Source organism: Halteromyces radiatus, assembly GCF_025201355.1.
Source record: "Halteromyces radiatus strain CBS 162.75 chromosome Unknown BX664scaffold_2, whole genome shotgun sequence".
Taxonomy (NCBI): domain Eukaryota; kingdom Fungi; phylum Mucoromycota; class Mucoromycetes; order Mucorales; family Cunninghamellaceae; genus Halteromyces; species Halteromyces radiatus.
The window spans coordinates 3,570,729-3,591,166 of record NW_026251688.1 but is presented as its reverse complement, the minus strand read 5'-3'; the positions used below and the strand labels follow the sequence as shown (position 1 = coordinate 3,591,166).

The window sequence follows — 20,438 nt, the reverse complement described above, 5'->3', positions numbered from 1 at the left end:
TAAACAAAATTAATTCATAATCTTATTTGCGTTTGTAAAGAAAATCTTGATGGAAATGCGTTGACCAATTCACCTCTTACTTTGAAAATCCGAATATGGATTTTTTACCTTTTTTTTTTTTTTTTTTTTGATTCTCTTCTTCTTAAATTATTCCACTGTCATGAACAATTCCAAAGCCAACCTGAAAGCAGCTAGAGAAGCAATAGGAAAGAAGGATTTTGAAGAAGCCATAAAATGTTGTAATCGTATTACTTTATGGGATTCTGGAAACTATAACGCGTAAGGCACTATATATATGATATATATATGTATAATGCTAAAACTTTATTTAAAGCTATGTCTTTTTAGGTGTTGCTTATGCTGGTCTCAACAATACAGAAGAAGCTGAGAAAGCTTATCAACATGCTATTGAAATCAATTCAGAACAACTATTAGCTTGGCAAGGATTGGTCAGTTTATATGAAAAACAAGACAATTATCAAGCAGTTTTACAAACGATAGATCTCATTTTACCCAAACTGATATCAAGGTATTTGAAAATAGTTATATAGAACTTTAGTGATCTGATTGTTCTTTTTCCTTTTTTTTTTTTTTTCTATAGTAATGATGGCAACCGAGTGGCAGAATATCTTAACAAAAAACTGGACATTTATGAAAACAAACAACCTGACGAATCAAAGTTCATTAACACTTTGAAACTATTTTTACCCAACAGCACTTATTATGATCTCATCAAGAACTCAAGTAATTTGCCTTCGACTACAAAGATATACACCAATTTGATTATGATTGCTGAAAAAAGTGCTACCAAAGCCATCGAATCTGGCTTCAAGGATCGACGTCTTCGAGCAAGTGCTTCACCTAATGTCACAGCAACTACTCTTCTTGAACAAGTGGAAGCAGATGTTTATAGCAAATCTGATCTCGCCAGTCTCTATGAAACATTATTACGGCAAGACGATACCTCAATCGACACACAAGACGTACAAGTCAAGCTATTGGAACTATATCGAAAACAATTACCTGCCCTTCCAAGCAAAACTGATGTAAGTATGAAATAATAAAAAATCACAAAAAGAAAAATGCAGTATATCTATATATCTTGCTTTTTCAGGAATTGATTCTTTTCTTTTATCGTTTTTAGGTTTATGGTAAAATATCAAATCTGGTCCATTCATTGGTAGCTCAAGAAGTCAATAACCCATTACCATATGAAATATCTATGGAATTCACTGATGTATCACGTTTTGGTAAAAAAAAAAAAAAAAATGAAAGAAATTGATTAGATAGAAGAAGTGGATGATATTCTTACTAATATTTTTTTTCTTTTCTTTTCTTTTTTCTTTTTTTTTTTTTTTGACTTATCCTTCTTGATAGATGATTATAATCAAGAACTCATTGATATTCTTGTGAATCGATTCAACTCAAATGGAACATCCAAGATCATACAGGGTTATCGAAAATACAATGAAGGGCAAATAGATGAAGCATTTGATTTGTTCGGGGTAAAATTATAAAAAAGAATGAAAATGGAAAATGAAAATAATATACTCACTTCTTATCATTATATTTCTTAGGAAGGACTAGAATTGAGACCTCAAAGTTTGTGTGGTTATCTCTGTCTTTGTTGGATTTACCATGACTCAAATGAATATGAAACTGGTTTGGAATATGCTACTCGTGGACGTGAGCTTGTACAAAAGTTCATCAAGGATGCTGGTCAACCCATGGAAAAGTAAGCAGTCATGATATATTGTTTGATTCAACAAAGGCAGTTCTTTAAAAGTATATTTTTTCTTTTTTGGTTGGTACTAGGATGATGCTGTCTATGGATTTGTGTATGGCACATTGTTATAGACAATTGGATTCAAAATATCACCCTGATGCATTGGATATCTATAAGCGAATCTTAACTAAATCATCTGACCAAATTGGTGCTCTGGAGGTAAGAAAATAGTTGAATAATGAATAATATCAAATAGACTGTATAACATAATACTTTTTCTCTCTCTCTCTCTCTCTTTTTATTTTATTCAATTAGGGAGCTGGTGTTATCTTGTGTGAAGATCGAAAATACGATGAAGCTCTGACTTACTTTGAAAAGGTGCTTGGTTTGGATCCTCAACAACATATGGCATTGGCAGAAATTGGATGGATCTATGCGCAAAAACAAGATTATGATAAGGCTATTCATTACGTATCTCAAGCTATTGAATTAACTCTTGATAAAGATGTGGCTGATTACTATTACAAACTTGGCCGGATATACTGGATGATGGAAGGTAAAGAGCTTGAAAGGGTTTTAACTATGTACTTATACAGCAAGAGATCTTATGTATTGTCATCTAATTGGATTATTTTCTACTCTTAGGAAATTATCGTACTGATACAAATTATGCATTCAAGTATTTTATGTTGGCTGTCAAGCGTGATTCGGAATTTGCCAACGGTTTTGCATACTTGGGGCACTACTACCGTGAAATTCAAGGCGACCATGTGCGTGCCAAAAAGTGTTATCAAAAAGCATTCTTGTTAAACCCATTGGATGTGGAAACGGCGTTACTTCTCAGTGATTACTATGTAGCAGATGATGATCATACTCAAGCTCAAGATGTGTTCCGACAAGTGGCTAATACTAACCCCAAAGCTGGTTGGGCATGGCGACGTTTGGGTTATGCGAATATGGTAAAAAAAAAAAAAAAAGATGGGTAAGGGATTGAAAAGATATACTCAAATGAAAATGTTGTATTTGTGTTTATAGGATTCCAATGATTATGAAGAAGCAATCAACTGTTTCCAAAAAGCTTTGCGTAATGATACCAGTAATGTTCGCTGTTGGGAAGGACTTGGCGAAGCATATGCACACGAAGGACGTTATGTGGCTGCACTCAAAGCATTTGAAAGAGCAACAACTCTGGATCCTTTATCTATTAATGGCAACCATCAAAAGGCACTAGTGAAACAAAAGGTAGGTATGCTTAATGTGGCCTTATCCGAATTCAAAGCAACTCTGCTACTGGCTCAAGAACAAGGAAAAGGGAACTACTTGCCATCATTGAAAGGACTCGCGGATACTTATTTGGAATGTGCAAAAGAAGATTTTCAGCAAGGATTTTTTGGACGTGCTGTCACTGGATGTGGGGATGTTATTCAAACATGTTTACAAGGACTACAGGTGGATCCATCCATTCTTGGTTTTTGGAAATTGATTGGTGATGCATGTTGCATGTATAGATCAATGCCTAGTTATCTCCATTTATGCGCATATCCTGCATTACAACTTTTAATGAAAGATTTTGCAATCAAGGCTCATCAAACACTAGGATTCAACGATGATCACTGCTCTCAACTGGTGGATGAATTTGTACAATTAGATGTCTCACAAGATGATTTTTATTTACCACCTCAAGCTTCTTTGGACGTGGTACTGGCATGTGCTTCCTTTGCTTACAAGCAAGTCATTGTTCTTTGTCACAATCATCGTGCTATCTCCCCTGCTTTCTGGCATGATCTTTCATTGGTCTATTACTGGGTGGGCGAGAACAATTTGGATCATCAAGAATCTTGTACTGCTGTGAGTACCAAATGTATTCAAGTTGCATTGACTTTGGAACCTACTCAAGCCACCTATTGGAACGCATTGGGTATCATTACTATGAAGACATCACCGAAAATTAGTCAACATGCATTTATTAAGGCTATGGAATACAATAATAGGGTATGAAAGAAAAAAAGAAAAGAGAAAAAAGAAAAATAGAAATAGGTGATATGATTGATTTATCTCATTTCATATTTTACTTTTTCTTTTTTTTTAGTCCGCAGTACCATGGACAAATTATGGATTTTTATGCTTATCACTCAAGGATTATGAATTGGCAAACCAAGCATTCGAAACAGCCCATGCTCTTGATCCTGAATGGATTAATGCTTGGGTAGGACAAGCTTATGTTGCATCAGTATGGGGAACCGAAGCCACCGCAATATTTCAACATGCATTTGAATCAAGTAATGGATCAGCTGTAAGTGATTTTTTTTTTTTTTTTACTATTGACAATAGTCAAAGAATATTCATTTTTTTGTTTGATATACATATATTTATGATTAGCTGGAAGCTAGTTATGGATATGCGAATACTGTTTATCGTCAACTTTCAAATCAACAACAAACAAGTACTATGGCAAATAATACGATTGTGATATCACCAGCGTTTGCATTACAAAAGCTGACGGAACAAAGATTGAATGATGCATCAGCATTGAATTTACTGGGTTTACTATCAGAACGATTGGGTCAACATCAACGAGCAGCAGAAGCTTTCGCTGGTGCAATCCTAGCATTGGAAGCCAAAATGGAACAATCTGGTATGAATGGGGATGAAGAAACGACCCAACGATTGGCCAAGCTACATGCTAATTTGGGACGGACATTATGTGCTACGGGTGATTTTGCAGGCGCTATTGACAATTATCAGATAGCTCTTCAACAAGAATCCATGTCAAGTCGTATTTACTGTCTTTTGGGTGCTGGAATTGCTCATTATTTCTTGGATCAATTGGAAGAAGCGTTACACATGTTTGAACTGGCTTTGAATGAAACAACGACTGATGTGAAATTACGACAAGATGTGGTGGTACTTTTGAGTAAAGTCTTATGGGCATTAGGTGGTGATGAACAACGTGCAGTTGCCAAAGATCAATTACTTGGATGGTAACAATGAAAAGAAAAAAAATAGGTGAATACGTTGGATAATCACTAATACTTTTGTGATTTTATAGTATCGCTGATTCTCCTCAGTATCTCCCTGCCATCTTCTCATTATGTGTCATGGGTATTCTTGGAAATGATTCTACACTTACAACAGCTGCTTTGGATGAACTGATCAAATTGCCATCTGATGTTGCATGTAAGTTATTATGGGAAAAAAAAAGAGTGAGAAATAATACTGATTGAAATTCTTTTTTTTTTTTTGTAATATAGTTGATGATGACAAAGAACAATGGATATCTTGGATCTTTTCTCGTTATCATAAACTTCAGGTAACCAAAAAAAAAAAAAGTACATCTTGATAAAATTTTATTCATTCGTTTATTGAATTCTATCCTTTTTCACTTTTTGATATAAAGGGTGATGATCATCATGCCATTCAATCCTTGTTGAAAAATGTTCATCAATTACCATGGTTAGCATCTTTGTGGAGTCGATTGGGATCTGAAGTAGTGACAGACAAGGATAACATTAACAAGCGGACTTTGACATCGATTGCTTTGGTGATGGATCGACAACAACAATCATCAACAGATAGTCAAGCACAAAACTATGAAAACTCAGCGATCGTCAATCAATCACAGCGTGAGGCACAACGTGCTATTCATATTGCACCTTGGAGATTACAATCCTGGCAAAGCTTGATTACCAGCAACAAACAATAAAAGGAATGATTCTCTTGGATTCAACACTTCTTTGGATGGTTACACCAATTTATTCTTCTTGCTTTCTTGTCATTTATTGTTATCGTTTACTATTTTGTGATAGATTATTGTTTAAGGATAGCTTTTATAGATTTAGATTTAGATTTGAATTTTTTTTTTGTTGTTGATTTTTCAATAAATATATGCTTCAACAATTTTTTTTTTTTGATTCCATTCATATTTGTACGATGCAAATCATCTTGGTGTAACGAGTTGTTATATATTAAGCATTTTTGACTGAGCCGCGCCACAATAAAAAAAAAAAGCTTTCATTTCATTCCTTTTTTTTTTTTTTGTGATCTATTTATTTCTTTTATTCCTTTTTTTTAAATTTATTTATTAACAATATCATCATCATGTCACCAAGAGGAAGAGTTACGATACATGTGGGTTCTGATGGTGGAAGTGATGGTGGAGGAGTTGACCCAGTTACCCTAGGCAACTATTTTTGGTATGCTTCATTAGGGGTGTATGGACTTTACTTTTTCTATATCATCATGGTAGTATTAGCACAAAAGAGACATTACCCTTATCTCTTTATGTATGCGATCATCACATCAGCCATGATATCGACTCTTTTAACCGTGGTGAGTATTGTGGCACCTTTTGGTGGAGGATATATTGATCTTGCTGCTAGTATCTATTTCTACTTTTTCATTTATTTGACATGGGCTTTTCTCTTTGAACCATCTCGTCAAATCAATCTGATCCAACGTCGAAACAACAACAACAACAATGATCGGCCATGGCATCTCTCTCAATATACTTCAAGCGCCGCGGGCATTGCTGTGTTGATTGGCTACATCTTAATCATCTGCTTTACCTTGTTGATCATTGCCTTCTATGTTGCTGCCTACTATAGCGATAGCATGGATATCGCCACGAGAAATGGTTTATTTTTGTTCATTGTCTTTTCATCACTCATATTCCCCTTGATCTGGTTCTTTTTGGCTGTCTCTCATTGGCAACACATTGGTGAAAAACGATCTTATTGTCTCTATGGATTCTTTGCCTTGTTAATGGAAATAGGAATGATCCTTGAAAATGTACCTGGTGTTCTATCTGTCGATTATGGTGTATATGGTCCTGTCCTTCTCAACTTTCTCCTAGTTCAATGCTGTCATTTCATTGCCATCTTTTTCGGTATCATCCATGGGTCGAAATGGATCAAGCATGACATGATCATCCATCAAAAATAGAATTCTATCTCCCTATTTCTTTTTTTTATTTACTAATTTCATTCAATATAATAAACAATCCTATTTATCATCATTAAGAGATCCAATTTTTATTCAGTAAGGAAAAAAAAAAGTCATACATTAAACAAACTATTGTAAATGTCTAAAAACTATTTCTACAAGTGAGAAGAACGATCCTTGGTCCATGCTTTTGTCACAAACTGGATGATTTGATCGATAGCTGCCAAAGCTTTTGGTGATAATTGTTGATCAGTAAGGAATCCATGTCTCTACAAAAAAAAAAAAAAAAAAGGATGATCAACCATCTATTACGACATCGATATAGAAAGAAATATTCTTTTCTTACCACTCCATTATATCGTTCCGTAATTGTTTGAACACCGGCTTCTTGAAGTTGTTTACCATATTGTTCACCATCATCACGAAGAACATCCTTTTCTGCAGTGATGATCAGTGCTGGAGGCTATAGACAATAATAAGAATACATTGTTATAAAATTAAATTCATTTTTTCATATATATTTTACTTACCAAACCTTGGAGTTGTTCTTTAGTGGCTAACAAAGGAATAGCAAGTCGATCTGTTTCTGCATCCTTTGGCAAATAGAGATCCCAAACCCATTTAACTACTCTCAAAGGTAAGTATGAATTGTTTTCATATTCAAGATAGGATGGAACTGTAAAATCTGTACCAATAAGAGGATAAAGAAGAACTTGAGACTTGATTAAAATATTTTGATCTTTTTCTTTTTCAAGAGCTATATATATAGAAATAAGAAAATGGAATGAGTTTTATTACTGACAATATATATTTGATATAGCTTACCACATAATGATGTCGATAGATTAGCACCTAGCGAAAAAAAGAAAGAGAGAGACAGTAATGAATTAGATGAATCAAATATAAAAGTGGTTGGATATTAAATACCTGCACTATCACCTATAACTGTTAATCGATTCAAATCTCCTCCAATAGAAGCAGCATTCTCCTTGATCCATGAGAGAGTAGCATAAGTTTCATCTAGGGCCACAGGGTATTTGGCTTCAGGACTAAGAGAATATTCCAAATGAACCACCACAGCTGGAGTACGATTAGCAAGCTTTTTTGTTGTTGTTGTTAGATCATGAGCAAAAAAAAAAAAAAAAAAAAAGAAAAGAGCTTAGTTTATGGCAAACACGTACATATATATATATATTACCTCATGAACGAGAATACCATGTGTTTCTATTCCACCCATAAACCATCCACCACCGTGCCTACAAGAAAGAAAAAAAAAAAGAGAGATTATATTATATAATCAATTTCAATTTAATATTTATGAGAGCAACTTACAAAAAGAGAATGATAGGTAATACTTGGTTTTCAGATCCTCGTGGTCTAACAATGACAAGATTGAGTTGTTGAGAACCTACAGTAACTAATTTTGTTTCACGAAGAGCATCGGCCACAGGGATTTCAGCAGCATGTTCCTTGAAAAAAGCACGAACAATATCAGGTTGTAAAGCTTCTTCTTCTGGTAATTCTGTTTCATTCATGATGATATTGGCAAGTACAGGATGACAAGGGAATGGTTTATACAGGTTTGAAGACATGATTAATGAATAATGAAAGAAAGGGAATTTTTTTTTAAATAAAGAACTGTGTGAAAAAAAAAAGAAAAGAATATTTTTGAATTTGAAGTAGTGGCTGTACCTTTTATAGTCAATTTTTTCTCGGTAATAACGAAAGGCTCGATAAGTCCGACAATCATGCAAAAAATGGTCACCCAGTCATAATAATAATGATGTATGTTGTTAATGATAGAGTTTCAAGAAATCAGAGAAAATCATAAACAAAAAAAAAAAACTTTTACCCCTTAAAAAAGATCATTTTCCATTTTAGAAAAAGAAAGCAAAAAGGGAGGAAAGCCTATGTATTGGTATTGAATAACTATTTGATTCTCCGTCACTTTTGTTGCCACTAAGGTACCTTTTTCTTTTCTTTTCTTTTCTTTTTTTTTTCTCTTTTTATTTTCTTTTTTATTTTTTTTTATTACTTCTTCTTCTTCATATTATATTGTAATATATATATTTATATATTTTTATATATATATGTTATTTTGGCCCAAATTTTTAACCATTGCTCATGGAGTGGCGTCCAGTGTACATGTCTTTTTACCATTATATTTCTTCCATTTACTTCATTTCTCATATTATCGAATAGCCATCCTTTTAGCCATCGCTTTAACAACAAGAACAATAGCTTGTGGATTTTGGACAGCTTGGGTAGATCAACGTGATATTCAACTTCATGGTGTTTTAACTAGTTTACTTACTGGTCTTGGTGCTGCCAGTTTGGTATTATTATTATCTGTCCCTCCTGATACTTGGTTATCTTGGCCTGCTGCTATTTTATGTATGGTACTGGATGGATGGTTCTTCCAACCATTAGGATGTTTAATCGATGGTATCATTATCAAGATTTTAGGTGACTACAAATTACTTTATGGTAATCAAAAAAAAAAAAGATGATTGTCTCTTCTAAAGAAAAAAAAAAAAAAGGGGTGGAGACAGAAGTTTCTTTTAAGGGACATACATAAAGCTAATCATTTATTATATTTCTATTATTATGCATCAACGTTTGTCTTTTTTTTTTTTTTATTAGAATCCGAAAGACGATGGGGAAAAATAAGTTTAGGAATAACAGCATTAGGTATTGGATGTTTCTTGGATGATGATTACGATTTTGATACATTGATGGGAACAGTTTTAGTTGGATGTGTGGCCTTATTCTTACTCTCTCTTTCTACTACCGTTCAACCTGCAGACCCCTTATCGCTTGGCTTACAAACAGATGAACAATCTATGGAAACTTCGCCTTTACTAGCCAAACCACCTTTATTATCTCAGTACTATATTGACGAAAACCGTTTTGATCATCATCAACGAAATCATCAACAAAGTCAATCTCATATGACCTATAATACAAATCATGAATCTCATCCATACAGTTTGACAAGTTATTCTACTACAACAAATGCATTCAATAATACGGAAAACCTGAGATCTAGCTTTGACACAGTAACTGCTATGACCTCTTCTTATTCATCATATCAACCTTACAAACCTTACAGTCTTTTTGGTGACCATTTATCTCATATCTCGGAAGAAGACGTCAATATGCTACAACAGATTCCTAGTACACCACCACGTGCCTCAAGTATTATATCAACAAACACGAACAGTCTAAATTACCTATTGGATAATAGTACTTATCAGTTTACTCCCATTACCTATTGTTTACCTTCATCACCTTCATTATCTCCTCCCACACCTTCATCTTCTGGTCCCTTCACCAGTTTTTGTTATTCTTCTCCCCCACCACCACCACCTTCTTCTTCTATACCTACTTCTTCCTCTTCCTATATTATTGATAGTACATATTATGGTGATACTCCCGACACAATGGATTGTTCTTCTTTTTTGGATTCAACTTTTATGTCTATGTCATTGGCTTTGCTACCATTTCCACCTGGTGATATTCCTATGGTAGTATTGATCACTATATTTCCTCGATTTCAACCTCTCTCCTTTTATCGACATCAATCTTATCAACAACAACAAGTATTAGAACAGCAGGAAATACAGTCGAATTCCCTTGCACAAATTCAGGAGGTTGATTCTTACCAAGAAGATGATAAAATGGACGACACTAAAGAAGAATGGTCCTATCTACTGATTATGTCAAGTTGTTTTTTGCTGGGACTGGCATATACTCCGTTGATACTTTGGTCACCGTTGATTTATTACGATTATTTTGGTTTGCCTATGCATTCAGTTGGGATGATGATCTTGGTTGGATGTCTTTCGGATGTGATGGCTACTGGAAGCATATCGGTGATTTTGGAAAAATTTTCATTTAGATGGTGTATTATCGTGCTTCATGCCATCTTGATGATATGTATTTTTATTTATGCCTGGATGCCCTCTGGTCAAGTACAATATTGGTGGTCACTGATGTGTCTATTTGTTTTGCATATTATTTCAAGTGAGTACAAAAAAAAAAAAAATCTTCTATTTTATTTATTAATTTATAATTATACTGTAGGTAGTAGTATTCAAATGTTATGGTTGATGGCTTCCTATCAAGTAGACTTGTTATACTTAACAAATTGTCAAGATCGGATGATGTTACGTGGCAAAATGTCGGCATTGTATAGTAGTTTTGGACCGGCATTTGGAAGTCTGGTACTCGGCTGGTTGGTTACCATGGGTTGGTCTTTTTACATGATTTACCTATTTACCTTTATGTTGATCCCAATCAGTGCTTTTTTAGCTTTAGGCTGGTATTAGATTTCTTTTTTTTTTTTTTTTTCTCTCTCTCCCTACATTCTCTTCCTTTGTTTCCTCCTTTCTTTTATTTATTTATTTATTTATTTAGTTACTTATTGTACATATTACTTGCTATTTTTATCATTATCATCATTATCATCGTTATATATATATATATATACCTTGATTCTTTTTATTGTCTTTTATCAATATACATATCTATTTTTTACTTATGAACTTTTTCCTGTGTAGATTTTATTAAATGGAAACCTGTCTAGCCTGTTTTTATGTACCACTATTGCTGTTGTGGCATGAAAAAAAAAAAAAAAAGATCTTCTAATCTCCTTTGACTTTATTTCCATCACCCGCAGATTAATCTTGTTATGCAATCGTTTTTCATCAAGTAATCATCACTCATCCAATTAGTTTTGTAGAACGATCATCTTCCTCATTTAATCATTTCTATCATCATCCGTTACCACATATCATCCACCATCCATCATCATCAATGTCCAATACATCATTAGGGTTCAAAATATATCAATCAGTATTTATTGATCATAGAAAAGTAGACAAAGAAAAAGGTAGCTAAACTATGTATATATTTATTCGCGACGACCACGACCTATTTCCAAATCAAAATATAAAAAGTTCAATAATGATCATCTCTATATAACAACATTGACTCTTTCCCACTTACCGAAACCACCACGGAATTCAGGCTTGAAGTCACCAGAGGCGCCTTCCTTACGACGATAGTCATCACGGTCACCACGAGCACCACGACCACCTTCACGGCCTTCACCGACTAATTAAATAAAAGAATTGGTTATATTTATTTCCGGAAAAAAAACACAACTTACAGTTACGACGAGGAGCAGCAGGACGAGCAGCCTTCTTCAAGGTAGCAGGAACAATTTCGGTAGGCAAGTGAAGATCTATTTCAAAAGTTAATAAAAAGTCAGGTATAAATCGAAAAATCATATCGAAAGATAAAAAAAAAAAGGTCACTTACATTCACGGAGATAATCAATACCTTCATCGGTAAGAGTATAGTAATAGTATTGCCAGGAGAATTGAGTCTTGACAAAACCCTTGGAGGTCAAGGATTGCATAGCCTTAATGACTTCCAAATTGGGCACATCAATTTCAGGATGCTTGGGGAGGTTGAAGTCTTTGGCAGCGACCAAAGCACCATCTAAAAAAAAAAAAAAAAAAAAAAGAAAGAAAAAAAAAAGGAACGAGTGGATTGAATATCATACTATAGCTTTTTTTTTTTCTTTGGTCAACTTACCCTTGAAAAGAGTTTCGTAAATAGCCTTACGGTTTTCCTTGGAAATAAGCATGATTCTATTAATGTAAAAAAAGAGCAAAATGACGATGAGTTTACAATGTTGGTTTTAATCTATTCGATATTGTCCGGTCCTAAATCAACGTGTTCTTCATGTTATATACATACTATAAACTCGTAAAGCCGGGTACGTCCTAAATCGAATGATAATAAAAAACAAAAAAATTGATCAGTTGAATAGGTCAATGGATGAACGAATAAATGAACAAAATGGAACATGGATGGATGGATGATGGATGGATGGATAGTGTTATAGGTTGGGATTTTTACCGTTGCGAGGAAAGAGGAAGATCAATTCAACTTTGATTCCTCCATCACTTATATTTTGCCGCTCCAGCATTCCCCTCAAGCTTTTTTAGCAAAAACCCAAATTTTGGCCCGGGCTGGGATTGAACATTTCTCTTCACCTAAAAAAAAAAAAAAAGCTCTTTTTTTTTTTTTTTTTATTCTTTTGTTCCTGTCAAACATGATATCCAATAATAATAAAAAGTATAAACGACAAGCTTTAAGAAAGTTCTCTTATGAAAAGAGAATTCAAGAGCAACCACTTCAATGGTTATGTTGTGCCACCACTTTTAACGATAAAGCCACTCTTGGTCGTCATATACACACCCAACATGCTCAAGATCTTTTACAACTTGAATCTCAATTGTCTGAAGCTGAACAAGAACTTGATCGATTATCAAACTCACCATTTACGAAAAGAAGAGCTGAGAAGGTTTGTAAATGATATAGAATATCCAGAAGAAAAAGTGTTGTACTCATCTTTAATTATTTTCCATAGGGAACATCTGATCCGATCCATGTGGAATGTAACTGTGATCAATCACAACACCTAGTGATTCTTTTTTATCAATATGTGAACATTATGGATCCTGAAGCAGTGGCCAAGTTACATATGGAAAAATGTGGGACAACAGGATGGAATTTTACAGGCAAGGTACGAGTGGCAAAGGAAGGTATGAATGTGACTTTAGCCGGTGATCTGGCATGTGTGAATGCTTATATGGATTGGTATACACAAGATCTACAACAATTCATTGGTGGTGAGATTGGTAAAACAAGAGATGATTTTTTCAAACCTTCCCTTGGATGTCGACATGTATTTTCAGATCAACTTTCGGTGAAAACGGTGGATGAGATCTGTCCTTTACGTCAATCATCCATCACTTTACAACAACTGACACAACAGGAACATCAACAACGCAAACTATCACCACAGGCATTCCATACCCTCGCTTCTACTGTAAATAAGGAAATGGTGTTACTGGATACCCGGAATTATTATGAAAGTAAAATTGGCCAATTCAAACATTCCATTACTCCTCCTATTCGCAAGTTTAGTGTATTTCCTTCATATGTGGATCATCATCGTCAATCATTGAATGGAAAAACTATTTTAACCTATTGTACAGGGTAAGTGAATCAAGAAAAAAGTTTTTTTTTTTTTTTTTTTTTTTTTTGACTAGTTCTTTTGGGGATATTTAGGGGCATCCGATGTGAAAAAGCAACAGCATACCTACGTCAAACTTTATCGCCTGATACACAAATCTACATGTTGGATGGTGGGATACATCAGTATTTGAATTGGGTGAATCAACATCCAGAAGTGAACTCCATATGGCAAGGCAAGAATTATGTATTTGATGCTAGACAAGGTGTGGCTTTAAATGGAGGAGAGATCATCAGTGAATGTCAAGTGTGTCATACTCCTTGGGATACCTATCAAAAGTGTCAATCTGAACATTGTCATTTATTGATCCTTCATTGTGATTCTTGTCGTCAAAACTCAGGGAATATATCTTTCTGTTGTGATGATTGTCAATTTGGGAAACATCTACGTGTCAATGGTGGTGATGGTATTTGTCCTTGTGAAAAAACCCGGAAATCTCAAGAACTACATCCAATTCCTCTATAACTTCCTCAATTTTTTAGTCATAGATTTTTTTTTTTTTATTATTATTCCCCTTGTATTTTTTTTTTCCCTCATCAACGCTTTATTGATGAATATATAGACTTTTATATATGATTTTGTAAAATAATAATAAAAAAAAAAGTTGACAAGTTTTTGAATGTTTATGAAAAATAAAAAAAGGGTAATATCGATCTAATCAATTCTAACTAACGCGCCATTTCTTCTTCATATTCTTCCAAAAAGGTTTTCCATGTTGATCAATTCCGTCGACAGATGTTGGTCTTATGATAGGAGAGATAAGAGGATCAATGGGGGTCATAGTTGTTGATTGTAATTGTTGTTGATGGAATGATCGGCCTTGTTGATGATGTGATGAAGAAGAAGAAGACATGGAAGATAATGATACAGTAGGAGAAGAAGGAGAAAAATGAGGAATGGGAGGAAGAGGAGTGGTAGGAGGAGGAGAAGATGGAGCAGAGGATAAATATAATGGAGGAGGATAAGATTTATCAGAGAATGTGGAGGGTCGAGTGGAGGCAGTTGGAGATGGAGTTGGAGGAGACAGTCTATAGTTTTTTCTTACCATGGATTGTTCTTGATATTGTAAAAGTAAAGCATCCTTGGTTGCCAATTCTTCAGTCATAGCCATCATACGTTTTTCCATTGTCAGTTTTTGTCGTTCAAAATCATTTTGGATTTCGGTTGAGACCATCATCATCATTTGCATCTGTGCCTGGTTACTTTCTATATTTGCTTTCAATGATCCAATGGCTATTTCTAATTGTTGTTTGTCTAAATATAATGTATCCCAATCTTTCGTTTTGGATTGCTGTTCCGTCAATAAATGTATCAATTGATCTTGTTTTCCTAATACGTCGATGAGTTGCCTGATTTGAAGTTGTGATGATTCGACTTTACCCAAATAATCAGCAATGGTATCGTGGGCTAATTGTTCCTGTCGTACAAGCTGTGTTTTGTATTCAGCCAATTGTTGTTCTAGTTGTTGTTGATGTTTTCTTTGTTGTTCTATTTCCTGTAATCTAGCTTGAAGTTGATCTTGTAATGTATGTAACAATAATTCATTGTCTTGTTGTTGTTGTTGTTGATTTATATGTTTATCATTATTCAATGTTTCTTCGTCTTTTTTTGACACTTTTCCCAAACTTTTAAGTCTTGCTAGTTCAAGATCTACTTTACGAGGTGTCATGGAAGATCTTTGTTGTTGAGTGGTGTGTAATAGTTGAAGAATATAAAAAAATAAAAAAAAAAGAAAAAGAAAAAACAAAGAAATATAAAAAAAAATGGGTTTGACAAAGAAGAAAGAGAAGAAGGAAAAAGAGATATTTTTAGTTTGAGACATGAAAAGCGGAAGATGAAAACTACATAGTTGAGAGGCAATCCAACCCCTTCTTTTTCCCCAAAATTATAATAATAATAAAGTATGCTTTTGTATGCAAATGATAATATCTTTTTTTTTTTTTTTTTCAGTTAGTCAATTGAATTACCGATAGATATATTTGATTTTTCTTTAATATATTATTATTCAGCTGAGCATCACTATTTTTATGTGTGAGTGGCAATCCATTCACTAATGAGGGGAGAATCAAAAGAGGGAAAATGTGACGTTACAAAAAAGGGAATTCAAGTGCAAGAAAAAAAAAAAAATGAAATCTTTTTTCTCTTTTTCGCTCTTTCTTTTCTATTATCACAATTTATTATTCTTTTTTTTCTCTCTCTCTCATTATTATAGTATAACATCATCTTTTTTTTTTTTTTTTTTTACTATGTCTTTTAAAGGAGGCATAGTTGAAACAGATACTTTAATAGGTATTGCTTTAGCTATTGCAGGCAATGTAAGTTTTTTTAAAAAAAAAGAAAATTAAATATATATATATATATAAAGAAAAGAAAAAAAAAGTGTAACTAGTTATATAACTTCTTGATAGGTTCTTATATCTATTGCTCTCAACATACAAAAACTTGCCGTAAGTTTAAATAATTACTTATTATAGTTATGACTGATATAACTTATTCGTTTCATATAGCACAATAAACTCTCACAGCAAAAACACCAAGAAAAACGACCCACTCTTTATTATAGGTCAACTAGTCATTCCTTATCTTCAGTGGAATCTTTAAACGACTTTCAATATGATCATAACAAATTGATAAGTGATGATACTCGCTATTTACACTCAAAAACTTGGTGGTTAGGTATTATGATGATGGTTTTAGGTGAAACTGGTAATTTTATGGGTAAGTAAATAAAATAATAAAAATAAAATACAATTGGTTTTTCTTACTATTTTTATATATTAAAACTATAGCTTATGGATTTGCCCCCGCTTCTACTATTGCTCCTCTTGGAACAACTACTTTGGTTTCTAATGCTATTTTGGCTCCTTGTCTTTTGGATGAACACTTTCGACCAAGAGACTTTTTTGGAGTACTCTTTGCTGTATGTGGTGCTGCTGGCGTAGTTTGGAGTTCAAAAACACATGAAGTCAAGGTAAAATCAAAAACTCATTTTATTAATACTATATAATATATTTAACCGTTTTTTTTTTTTTAAAAAAAAAAAGTTATCACCGGAATTAGTGGCTGCTGCTCTTACTCAAATTCGATCTATTGTATTTTATGGTATTACTTTATTTTTGATTATTGTATTGACTTTGCTATCTCCGGATTATGGTGCCAAGAATATCTTTGTGGATCTAGGAATTGTAGCAGTTTACGGTAAGTGAATTTTTTTTTTTTTTTTTAAAAAAAAGGATTTCATTAAAATATATTCTTTTTTTTTTTTAATTATAATTCAGGTGCTTATACTGTTCTTTCTACTAAAAGTTTATCATCATTACTCAACCTTACAATGTACAAGTTATTTACGTAAGTAAAAAAAAAGAGAAGGCAAGAAATGAATAAATTACAAGAAACTTATATTTAATCTTTAGATACCCAATCTCTTATATCTTACTTGTGGTTCTTATCTTTACCGCTGTTATGCAAATCAAATACTTGAACAAAGCTCTTCAACGATTTGACGGTGTTGCTGTGATTCCTACTCAATTTGTTTTATTCACTATCTCAGCTATTATTGGTAGTGCTGTGATTTATCGTGATTTCGATGATGAAGATGCAGATCATCTTTTGAAGTAAGTTTTTTATTTTTCAAGTTAGAAAGTATTGACTTTTTTTTTTTTTAATATTTATCTAATAGATTTATTTTTGGGTGCCTGATCGAATTCTTCGGTGTTTTTCTTATTACATCCAATCGACGAGAAAGTAACTATCATGCAAATACTCGTGATGATGATAGCAGCATTCATTACCGTCATCCTCCTTCAAGCAATGTGACCATTCATCCACCATCACCCCCATCTTTGATTACCGCCGAACCGTCTACTACAACCACTTCATCTACCACACCTCTTTTACATTCACATTATTTTTCATCCGAAAACACTGGTAATGATAATGACACTATAGGAAAACGATCTATCTCTTCAGCACGACGATCTTCTATATTTGGTGGCATTTCTCTTCACTCTCAACTGGCATCTAAGGATGATGACTGATTCATCATCAACAACTCTCTCTCTCTCTTTTTTTTTTTTTTTTATTTCGTAGTTATTAGCTATTAGTATACCTCTTTTTTTTTTTTTTTTTTTTTTTTTTTTATCATCCGTCTACTATAGTGAACCAGCATCATACCCTTATAGTTATTTTTTTTTTCTCCTAGTTCTCACTTTATCCTATTATTATAATAAAAATAGTATACCACATTGTTGTTATTCTTGTTTTTAAAAGAAATTTGATTTTATGACATGTTTATTTATTTTTGTTTATTTGACCTGAGAATGATATGATAAAATAAAAAAGAATTTTTATTGAAGTGTATGTAAAAAAAAAAAAAAAAAAAGGAGTGATGTATATGTATATAAAGAATGAGTGGAGAATAAAAAGAAGATACAAAAAATAAAGAATACAATATATATAATGGAATAAAAGTGGCATGGTGACAATAAAGTGGAAAAAACCTAATCCAAAGAGACAATGGTAGCATTGTTGTATCCACGATGCATGGCTAAACCCACTCGCGATTTTCCAAAGTCATAGATATGATAGAATTGATTCAAGAAAGCACCACCTAATGTCCATAACTTTGTTTCCACAGGATCATCACGGATCATCGAGATACACATATGAGGTTCAGCAGAGTCGGTACGGAACCATGCATAATAAGGGATGGAAACTTTATAACCATGGAAATAAAAGTCCAAAGGAGGTAATTGTTCTACCTTGGCACATTCAAGTCGATACACAGTGACAGTACCTGTTGTTGAGTTGGTTGATGATGAGGTAGCACCAATGGCGGCATGTAAAACTTCACTTTGACATTTGGGAGCAGAGATGATCATGGTGCCGGAACTGAGTTGAACCATGGATTTATGTGCGAGTTTAAGGTCCACTTGGTCACCCAGACGGACTGCATTGATATAGGCTTTCCAATACTTGGTATCACCGTAATCACAATCAGGTAGAGAAAAATACGCCACAGATCCTTGATAAATGTCATGATCCACACCACCAAGAATAAATTGAGCATCGAACCATCGTTTATTGAGAGTACCCCCACTAACAGGTGTCGAAAGTCCCATCACAGCTGGAGTATTTGTTTGTGCTGTGCCAAAAAAGTTTTGCGCAAATGTATTAGAGTTTGGTGGTGGCGCTATATTAGGAAAGAGTCTCGATTAGTAACTGACAACAAAAATAGAGTGTTCTGGAATATGAAGATTTTTTTTTTTTTTTTTTTTTTTTTTTTACCTTGGCGTCGACGAAGACCTATGTTCATACAGAAATAAGAATGAACATACCAAAAAAAAAAAAAAAATGATGAGCTAAAATGATTATTTTATTTTTATGATACTAGATACAAACCTCGATGACTGAGATCGACTTTGTCACTTGATTCCAACCACTTGGTACCGTTGTCTTGAAATCCGCCCAAACCAAGCATACCCAGATATTGGTTATCACCTAAACTACCGGTGACATGATATGCAGAAGCAAATAATTGATTGGAGATGGTTCGATCAGCAACAGTAATGGTATCCTAAATACAAAAAAAAAAAAAAAGTGAGTATATAAATCGCGATCATCATCATGATTAACTTACAGTATAAAGGCAGGCATCGATACACCCATCATCAAACTTGATGGACCGTTTTTGGTGTAAATTTTCAGCAGTTTTAGATTTCAATGCCTTGTAACGTCTAGGAGCAGCACGACATTCGCTTGTATGACACTATACAGAATAAAAAAAAGTAGATAGATGAGGATATATCGATCTATCTTTTTTTATTATTGTTTACTTTTGATGCAGGTACCCAGGTAAGGGAAAAGCTTGTATCAAATACTACAGGTAATGATTGAGGTGGTGTACCTATCAAATATGAAAATAAAATGAAATATGATGTTAATTTGTTGTTGTGATTATAGAATTGAACTTACCAACTTGAATGTTGCCAACCAACTAATGATATATAAATAAAAAAAAAATATAAGTTTTTCAATCATCCATTACAATTATATTATTACTTACCAAACCACCATCATCGATCAATGTTTCTTTGGTGAGACCAGATGGAGAGACTGTTTGACGTCGTTCAAGTGGAATACGAACAAGTTGAGCTGATGCGAAAACGAACAGAGTGAATAATAATATGATGGATTGCATCCTATGAAAGTATGTATAAAAAAGAAAAGATGAAACAAAAAGAAAAGAAAAGAAAAAAAAAGAAAAGAAAAGAGAAAAAAAAAAGTAAAAGCATTTATTTATAAAAATCATCATAAGCCCGATACCAAAAATGCCTTTTGTTCTTAGATAGAGTCATTCAATTGGCTGGCGGACTATCTACAGTATCCCTTTTTTTACACTTTTTTGTTGCATTGAAAGTAACCTAACCTTTGGTAGGAGCGCGTATGTGTTACAACACTTCTCTTTTTTAGTATCTGGGTGGATATTTTTGGCCATCCTTTCCCTTTGTTTATCATCTATCATATGATGTATTTTAAACATCATCATGGGCTGAGGACCAAGAGTTGTATCTGTCTTTTCTTTTTTTTTTTTTTTTCAAGGAAACAAATAAAAATATAAAAAAAAGATGATCTTCCATCTCTACTGATTTTATACAT

General features: G+C 33.5%; 9 protein-coding genes across 9 annotated transcripts; 5 read left to right on the top strand and 4 right to left on the bottom strand.

Moving 5' to 3' along the window:
* Positions 1 to 160: 160 nt before the first annotated feature.
* On the top strand, positions 161 to 5,635 carry BX664DRAFT_293076 (uncharacterized protein; the record flags this gene model as incomplete). Its single annotated transcript, XM_051542024.1, has 15 exons — positions 161 to 279; positions 335 to 529; positions 602 to 1,046; positions 1,145 to 1,250; positions 1,378 to 1,505; positions 1,578 to 1,735; positions 1,816 to 1,945; positions 2,042 to 2,282; positions 2,372 to 2,685; positions 2,762 to 3,718; positions 3,816 to 4,019; positions 4,106 to 4,707; positions 4,776 to 4,903; positions 4,978 to 5,036; positions 5,124 to 5,635. 15 exons carry the CDS (start codon positions 161 to 163, stop codon positions 5,427 to 5,429), a joined length of 4,092 nt encoding a protein of 1,363 aa, XP_051403739.1. The 3' UTR covers positions 5,430 to 5,635.
* Positions 5,636 to 5,777: 142 nt separating this feature from the next.
* Positions 5,778 to 6,744, top strand: BX664DRAFT_326566 (uncharacterized protein). The gene has a single exon (XM_051544254.1). The coding sequence runs from the start codon at positions 5,825 to 5,827 to the stop codon at positions 6,665 to 6,667; it is 843 nt and encodes a 280-aa protein (XP_051403738.1). The 5' UTR covers positions 5,778 to 5,824; the 3' UTR covers positions 6,668 to 6,744.
* A 78-nt stretch (positions 6,745 to 6,822) lies between these two features.
* On the bottom strand, positions 6,823 to 8,202 carry BX664DRAFT_256855 (Alpha/Beta hydrolase protein; the record flags this gene model as incomplete). The annotated part of the gene is made up of 7 exons (XM_051540477.1): positions 6,823 to 6,936; positions 7,014 to 7,130; positions 7,198 to 7,424; positions 7,493 to 7,519; positions 7,595 to 7,766; positions 7,866 to 7,923; positions 8,000 to 8,202. 7 exons carry the CDS (start codon positions 8,200 to 8,202, stop codon positions 6,823 to 6,825), a joined length of 918 nt encoding a protein of 305 aa, XP_051403737.1.
* Positions 8,203 to 8,681: 479 nt separating this feature from the next.
* On the top strand, positions 8,682 to 11,028 carry BX664DRAFT_326564 (uncharacterized protein). Its single transcript, XM_051544253.1, has 3 exons — positions 8,682 to 9,154; positions 9,311 to 10,693; positions 10,754 to 11,028. Exons 1-3 carry the CDS (start codon positions 8,758 to 8,760, stop codon positions 10,996 to 10,998), a joined length of 2,025 nt encoding a protein of 674 aa, XP_051403736.1. The 5' UTR covers positions 8,682 to 8,757; the 3' UTR covers positions 10,999 to 11,028.
* A 472-nt stretch (positions 11,029 to 11,500) lies between these two features.
* Positions 11,501 to 12,633, bottom strand: BX664DRAFT_293070 (Plectin/S10 domain-containing protein). The gene is made up of 7 exons (XM_051542023.1): positions 12,599 to 12,633; positions 12,437 to 12,462; positions 12,272 to 12,327; positions 11,993 to 12,175; positions 11,841 to 11,915; positions 11,678 to 11,785; positions 11,501 to 11,602 (listed from the first exon to the last, which is right to left on the bottom strand). The coding sequence occupies exons 3-7, from the start codon at positions 12,321 to 12,323 to the stop codon at positions 11,583 to 11,585; spliced, it is 438 nt and encodes a 145-aa protein (XP_051403735.1). The 5' UTR covers positions 12,324 to 12,327; positions 12,437 to 12,462; positions 12,599 to 12,633; the 3' UTR covers positions 11,501 to 11,582.
* A 154-nt stretch (positions 12,634 to 12,787) lies between these two features.
* BX664DRAFT_378256 (uncharacterized protein) lies at positions 12,788 to 14,339 on the top strand. Its single transcript, XM_051548818.1, has 3 exons — positions 12,788 to 13,046; positions 13,113 to 13,744; positions 13,817 to 14,339. Exons 1-3 carry the CDS (start codon positions 12,795 to 12,797, stop codon positions 14,244 to 14,246), a joined length of 1,314 nt encoding a protein of 437 aa, XP_051403734.1. The 5' UTR covers positions 12,788 to 12,794; the 3' UTR covers positions 14,247 to 14,339.
* On the bottom strand, positions 14,312 to 15,545 carry BX664DRAFT_326561 (uncharacterized protein). Its single transcript, XM_051544252.1, has one exon. The coding sequence runs from the start codon at positions 15,448 to 15,450 to the stop codon at positions 14,446 to 14,448; it is 1,005 nt and encodes a 334-aa protein (XP_051403733.1). The 5' UTR covers positions 15,451 to 15,545; the 3' UTR covers positions 14,312 to 14,445.
* A 479-nt stretch (positions 15,546 to 16,024) lies between these two features.
* Positions 16,025 to 17,861, top strand: BX664DRAFT_293066 (magnesium transporter NIPA-domain-containing protein; the record flags this gene model as incomplete). Its single annotated transcript, XM_051542022.1, has 8 exons — positions 16,025 to 16,096; positions 16,190 to 16,228; positions 16,289 to 16,499; positions 16,571 to 16,752; positions 16,826 to 16,979; positions 17,060 to 17,129; positions 17,195 to 17,395; positions 17,461 to 17,861. 8 exons carry the CDS (start codon positions 16,028 to 16,030, stop codon positions 17,816 to 17,818), a joined length of 1,284 nt encoding a protein of 427 aa, XP_051403732.1. The 3' UTR covers positions 17,819 to 17,861.
* Positions 17,862 to 18,141: 280 nt separating this feature from the next.
* Positions 18,142 to 20,065, bottom strand: BX664DRAFT_326552 (aspartic peptidase domain-containing protein). The gene is made up of 7 exons (XM_051544251.1): positions 19,846 to 20,065; positions 19,755 to 19,776; positions 19,616 to 19,686; positions 19,420 to 19,548; positions 19,182 to 19,356; positions 19,068 to 19,085; positions 18,142 to 18,972 (listed from the first exon to the last, which is right to left on the bottom strand). Exons 1-7 carry the CDS (start codon positions 19,978 to 19,980, stop codon positions 18,281 to 18,283), a joined length of 1,242 nt encoding a protein of 413 aa, XP_051403731.1. The 5' UTR covers positions 19,981 to 20,065; the 3' UTR covers positions 18,142 to 18,280.
* Positions 20,066 to 20,438: the final 373 nt, after the last annotated feature.

What these genes read in the sequence shown, in the direction of transcription:
- BX664DRAFT_326552 (XM_051544251.1), bottom strand. Translation starts at nt 19,980, where the DNA reads ATGCAATCCATCATATTATTATTCACTCTGTTCGTTTTCGCATCAGCT. An exon ending in TGATCGATGATGGTGGTTTG is followed by an intron (nt 19,777 to 19,845) that starts GTAAGTAATAAT and finishes ATATATCATTAG; the next exon opens with TTGGTTGGCAACATTCAAGT. An exon ending in GGTTGGCAACATTCAAGTTG is followed by an intron (nt 19,687 to 19,754) that starts GTAAGTTCAATT and finishes CATATTTGATAG; the next exon opens with GTACACCACCTCAATCATTA.
- BX664DRAFT_326561 (XM_051544252.1), bottom strand. Translation starts at nt 15,450, where the DNA reads ATGACACCTCGTAAAGTAGATCTTGAACTAGCAAGACTTAAAAGTTTG.
- BX664DRAFT_326564 (XM_051544253.1), top strand. Translation starts at nt 8,758, where the DNA reads ATGTTATTTTGGCCCAAATTTTTAACCATTGCTCATGGAGTGGCGTCC. An exon ending in TGACTACAAATTACTTTATG is followed by an intron (nt 9,155 to 9,310) that starts GTAATCAAAAAA and finishes TTTTTTTATTAG; the next exon opens with AATCCGAAAGACGATGGGGA. An exon ending in TGTTTTGCATATTATTTCAA is followed by an intron (nt 10,694 to 10,753) that starts GTGAGTACAAAA and finishes ATTATACTGTAG; the next exon opens with GTAGTAGTATTCAAATGTTA.
- BX664DRAFT_326566 (XM_051544254.1), top strand. Translation starts at nt 5,825, where the DNA reads ATGTCACCAAGAGGAAGAGTTACGATACATGTGGGTTCTGATGGTGGA.
- BX664DRAFT_293070 (XM_051542023.1), bottom strand. Translation starts at nt 12,323, where the DNA reads ATGCTTATTTCCAAGGAAAACCGTAAGGCTATTTACGAAACTCTTTTC. An exon ending in TTACGAAACTCTTTTCAAGG is followed by an intron (nt 12,176 to 12,271) that starts GTAAGTTGACCA and finishes TTTTTTTTTTAG; the next exon opens with ATGGTGCTTTGGTCGCTGCC. An exon ending in TGAATTCCGTGGTGGTTTCG is followed by an intron (nt 11,603 to 11,677) that starts GTAAGTGGGAAA and finishes ATTTGGAAATAG; the next exon opens with GTCGTGGTCGTCGCGAATAA.
- BX664DRAFT_378256 (XM_051548818.1), top strand. Translation starts at nt 12,795, where the DNA reads ATGATATCCAATAATAATAAAAAGTATAAACGACAAGCTTTAAGAAAG. An exon ending in CGAAAAGAAGAGCTGAGAAG is followed by an intron (nt 13,047 to 13,112) that starts GTTTGTAAATGA and finishes TATTTTCCATAG; the next exon opens with GGAACATCTGATCCGATCCA. An exon ending in ATTTTAACCTATTGTACAGG is followed by an intron (nt 13,745 to 13,816) that starts GTAAGTGAATCA and finishes GGGGATATTTAG; the next exon opens with GGGCATCCGATGTGAAAAAG.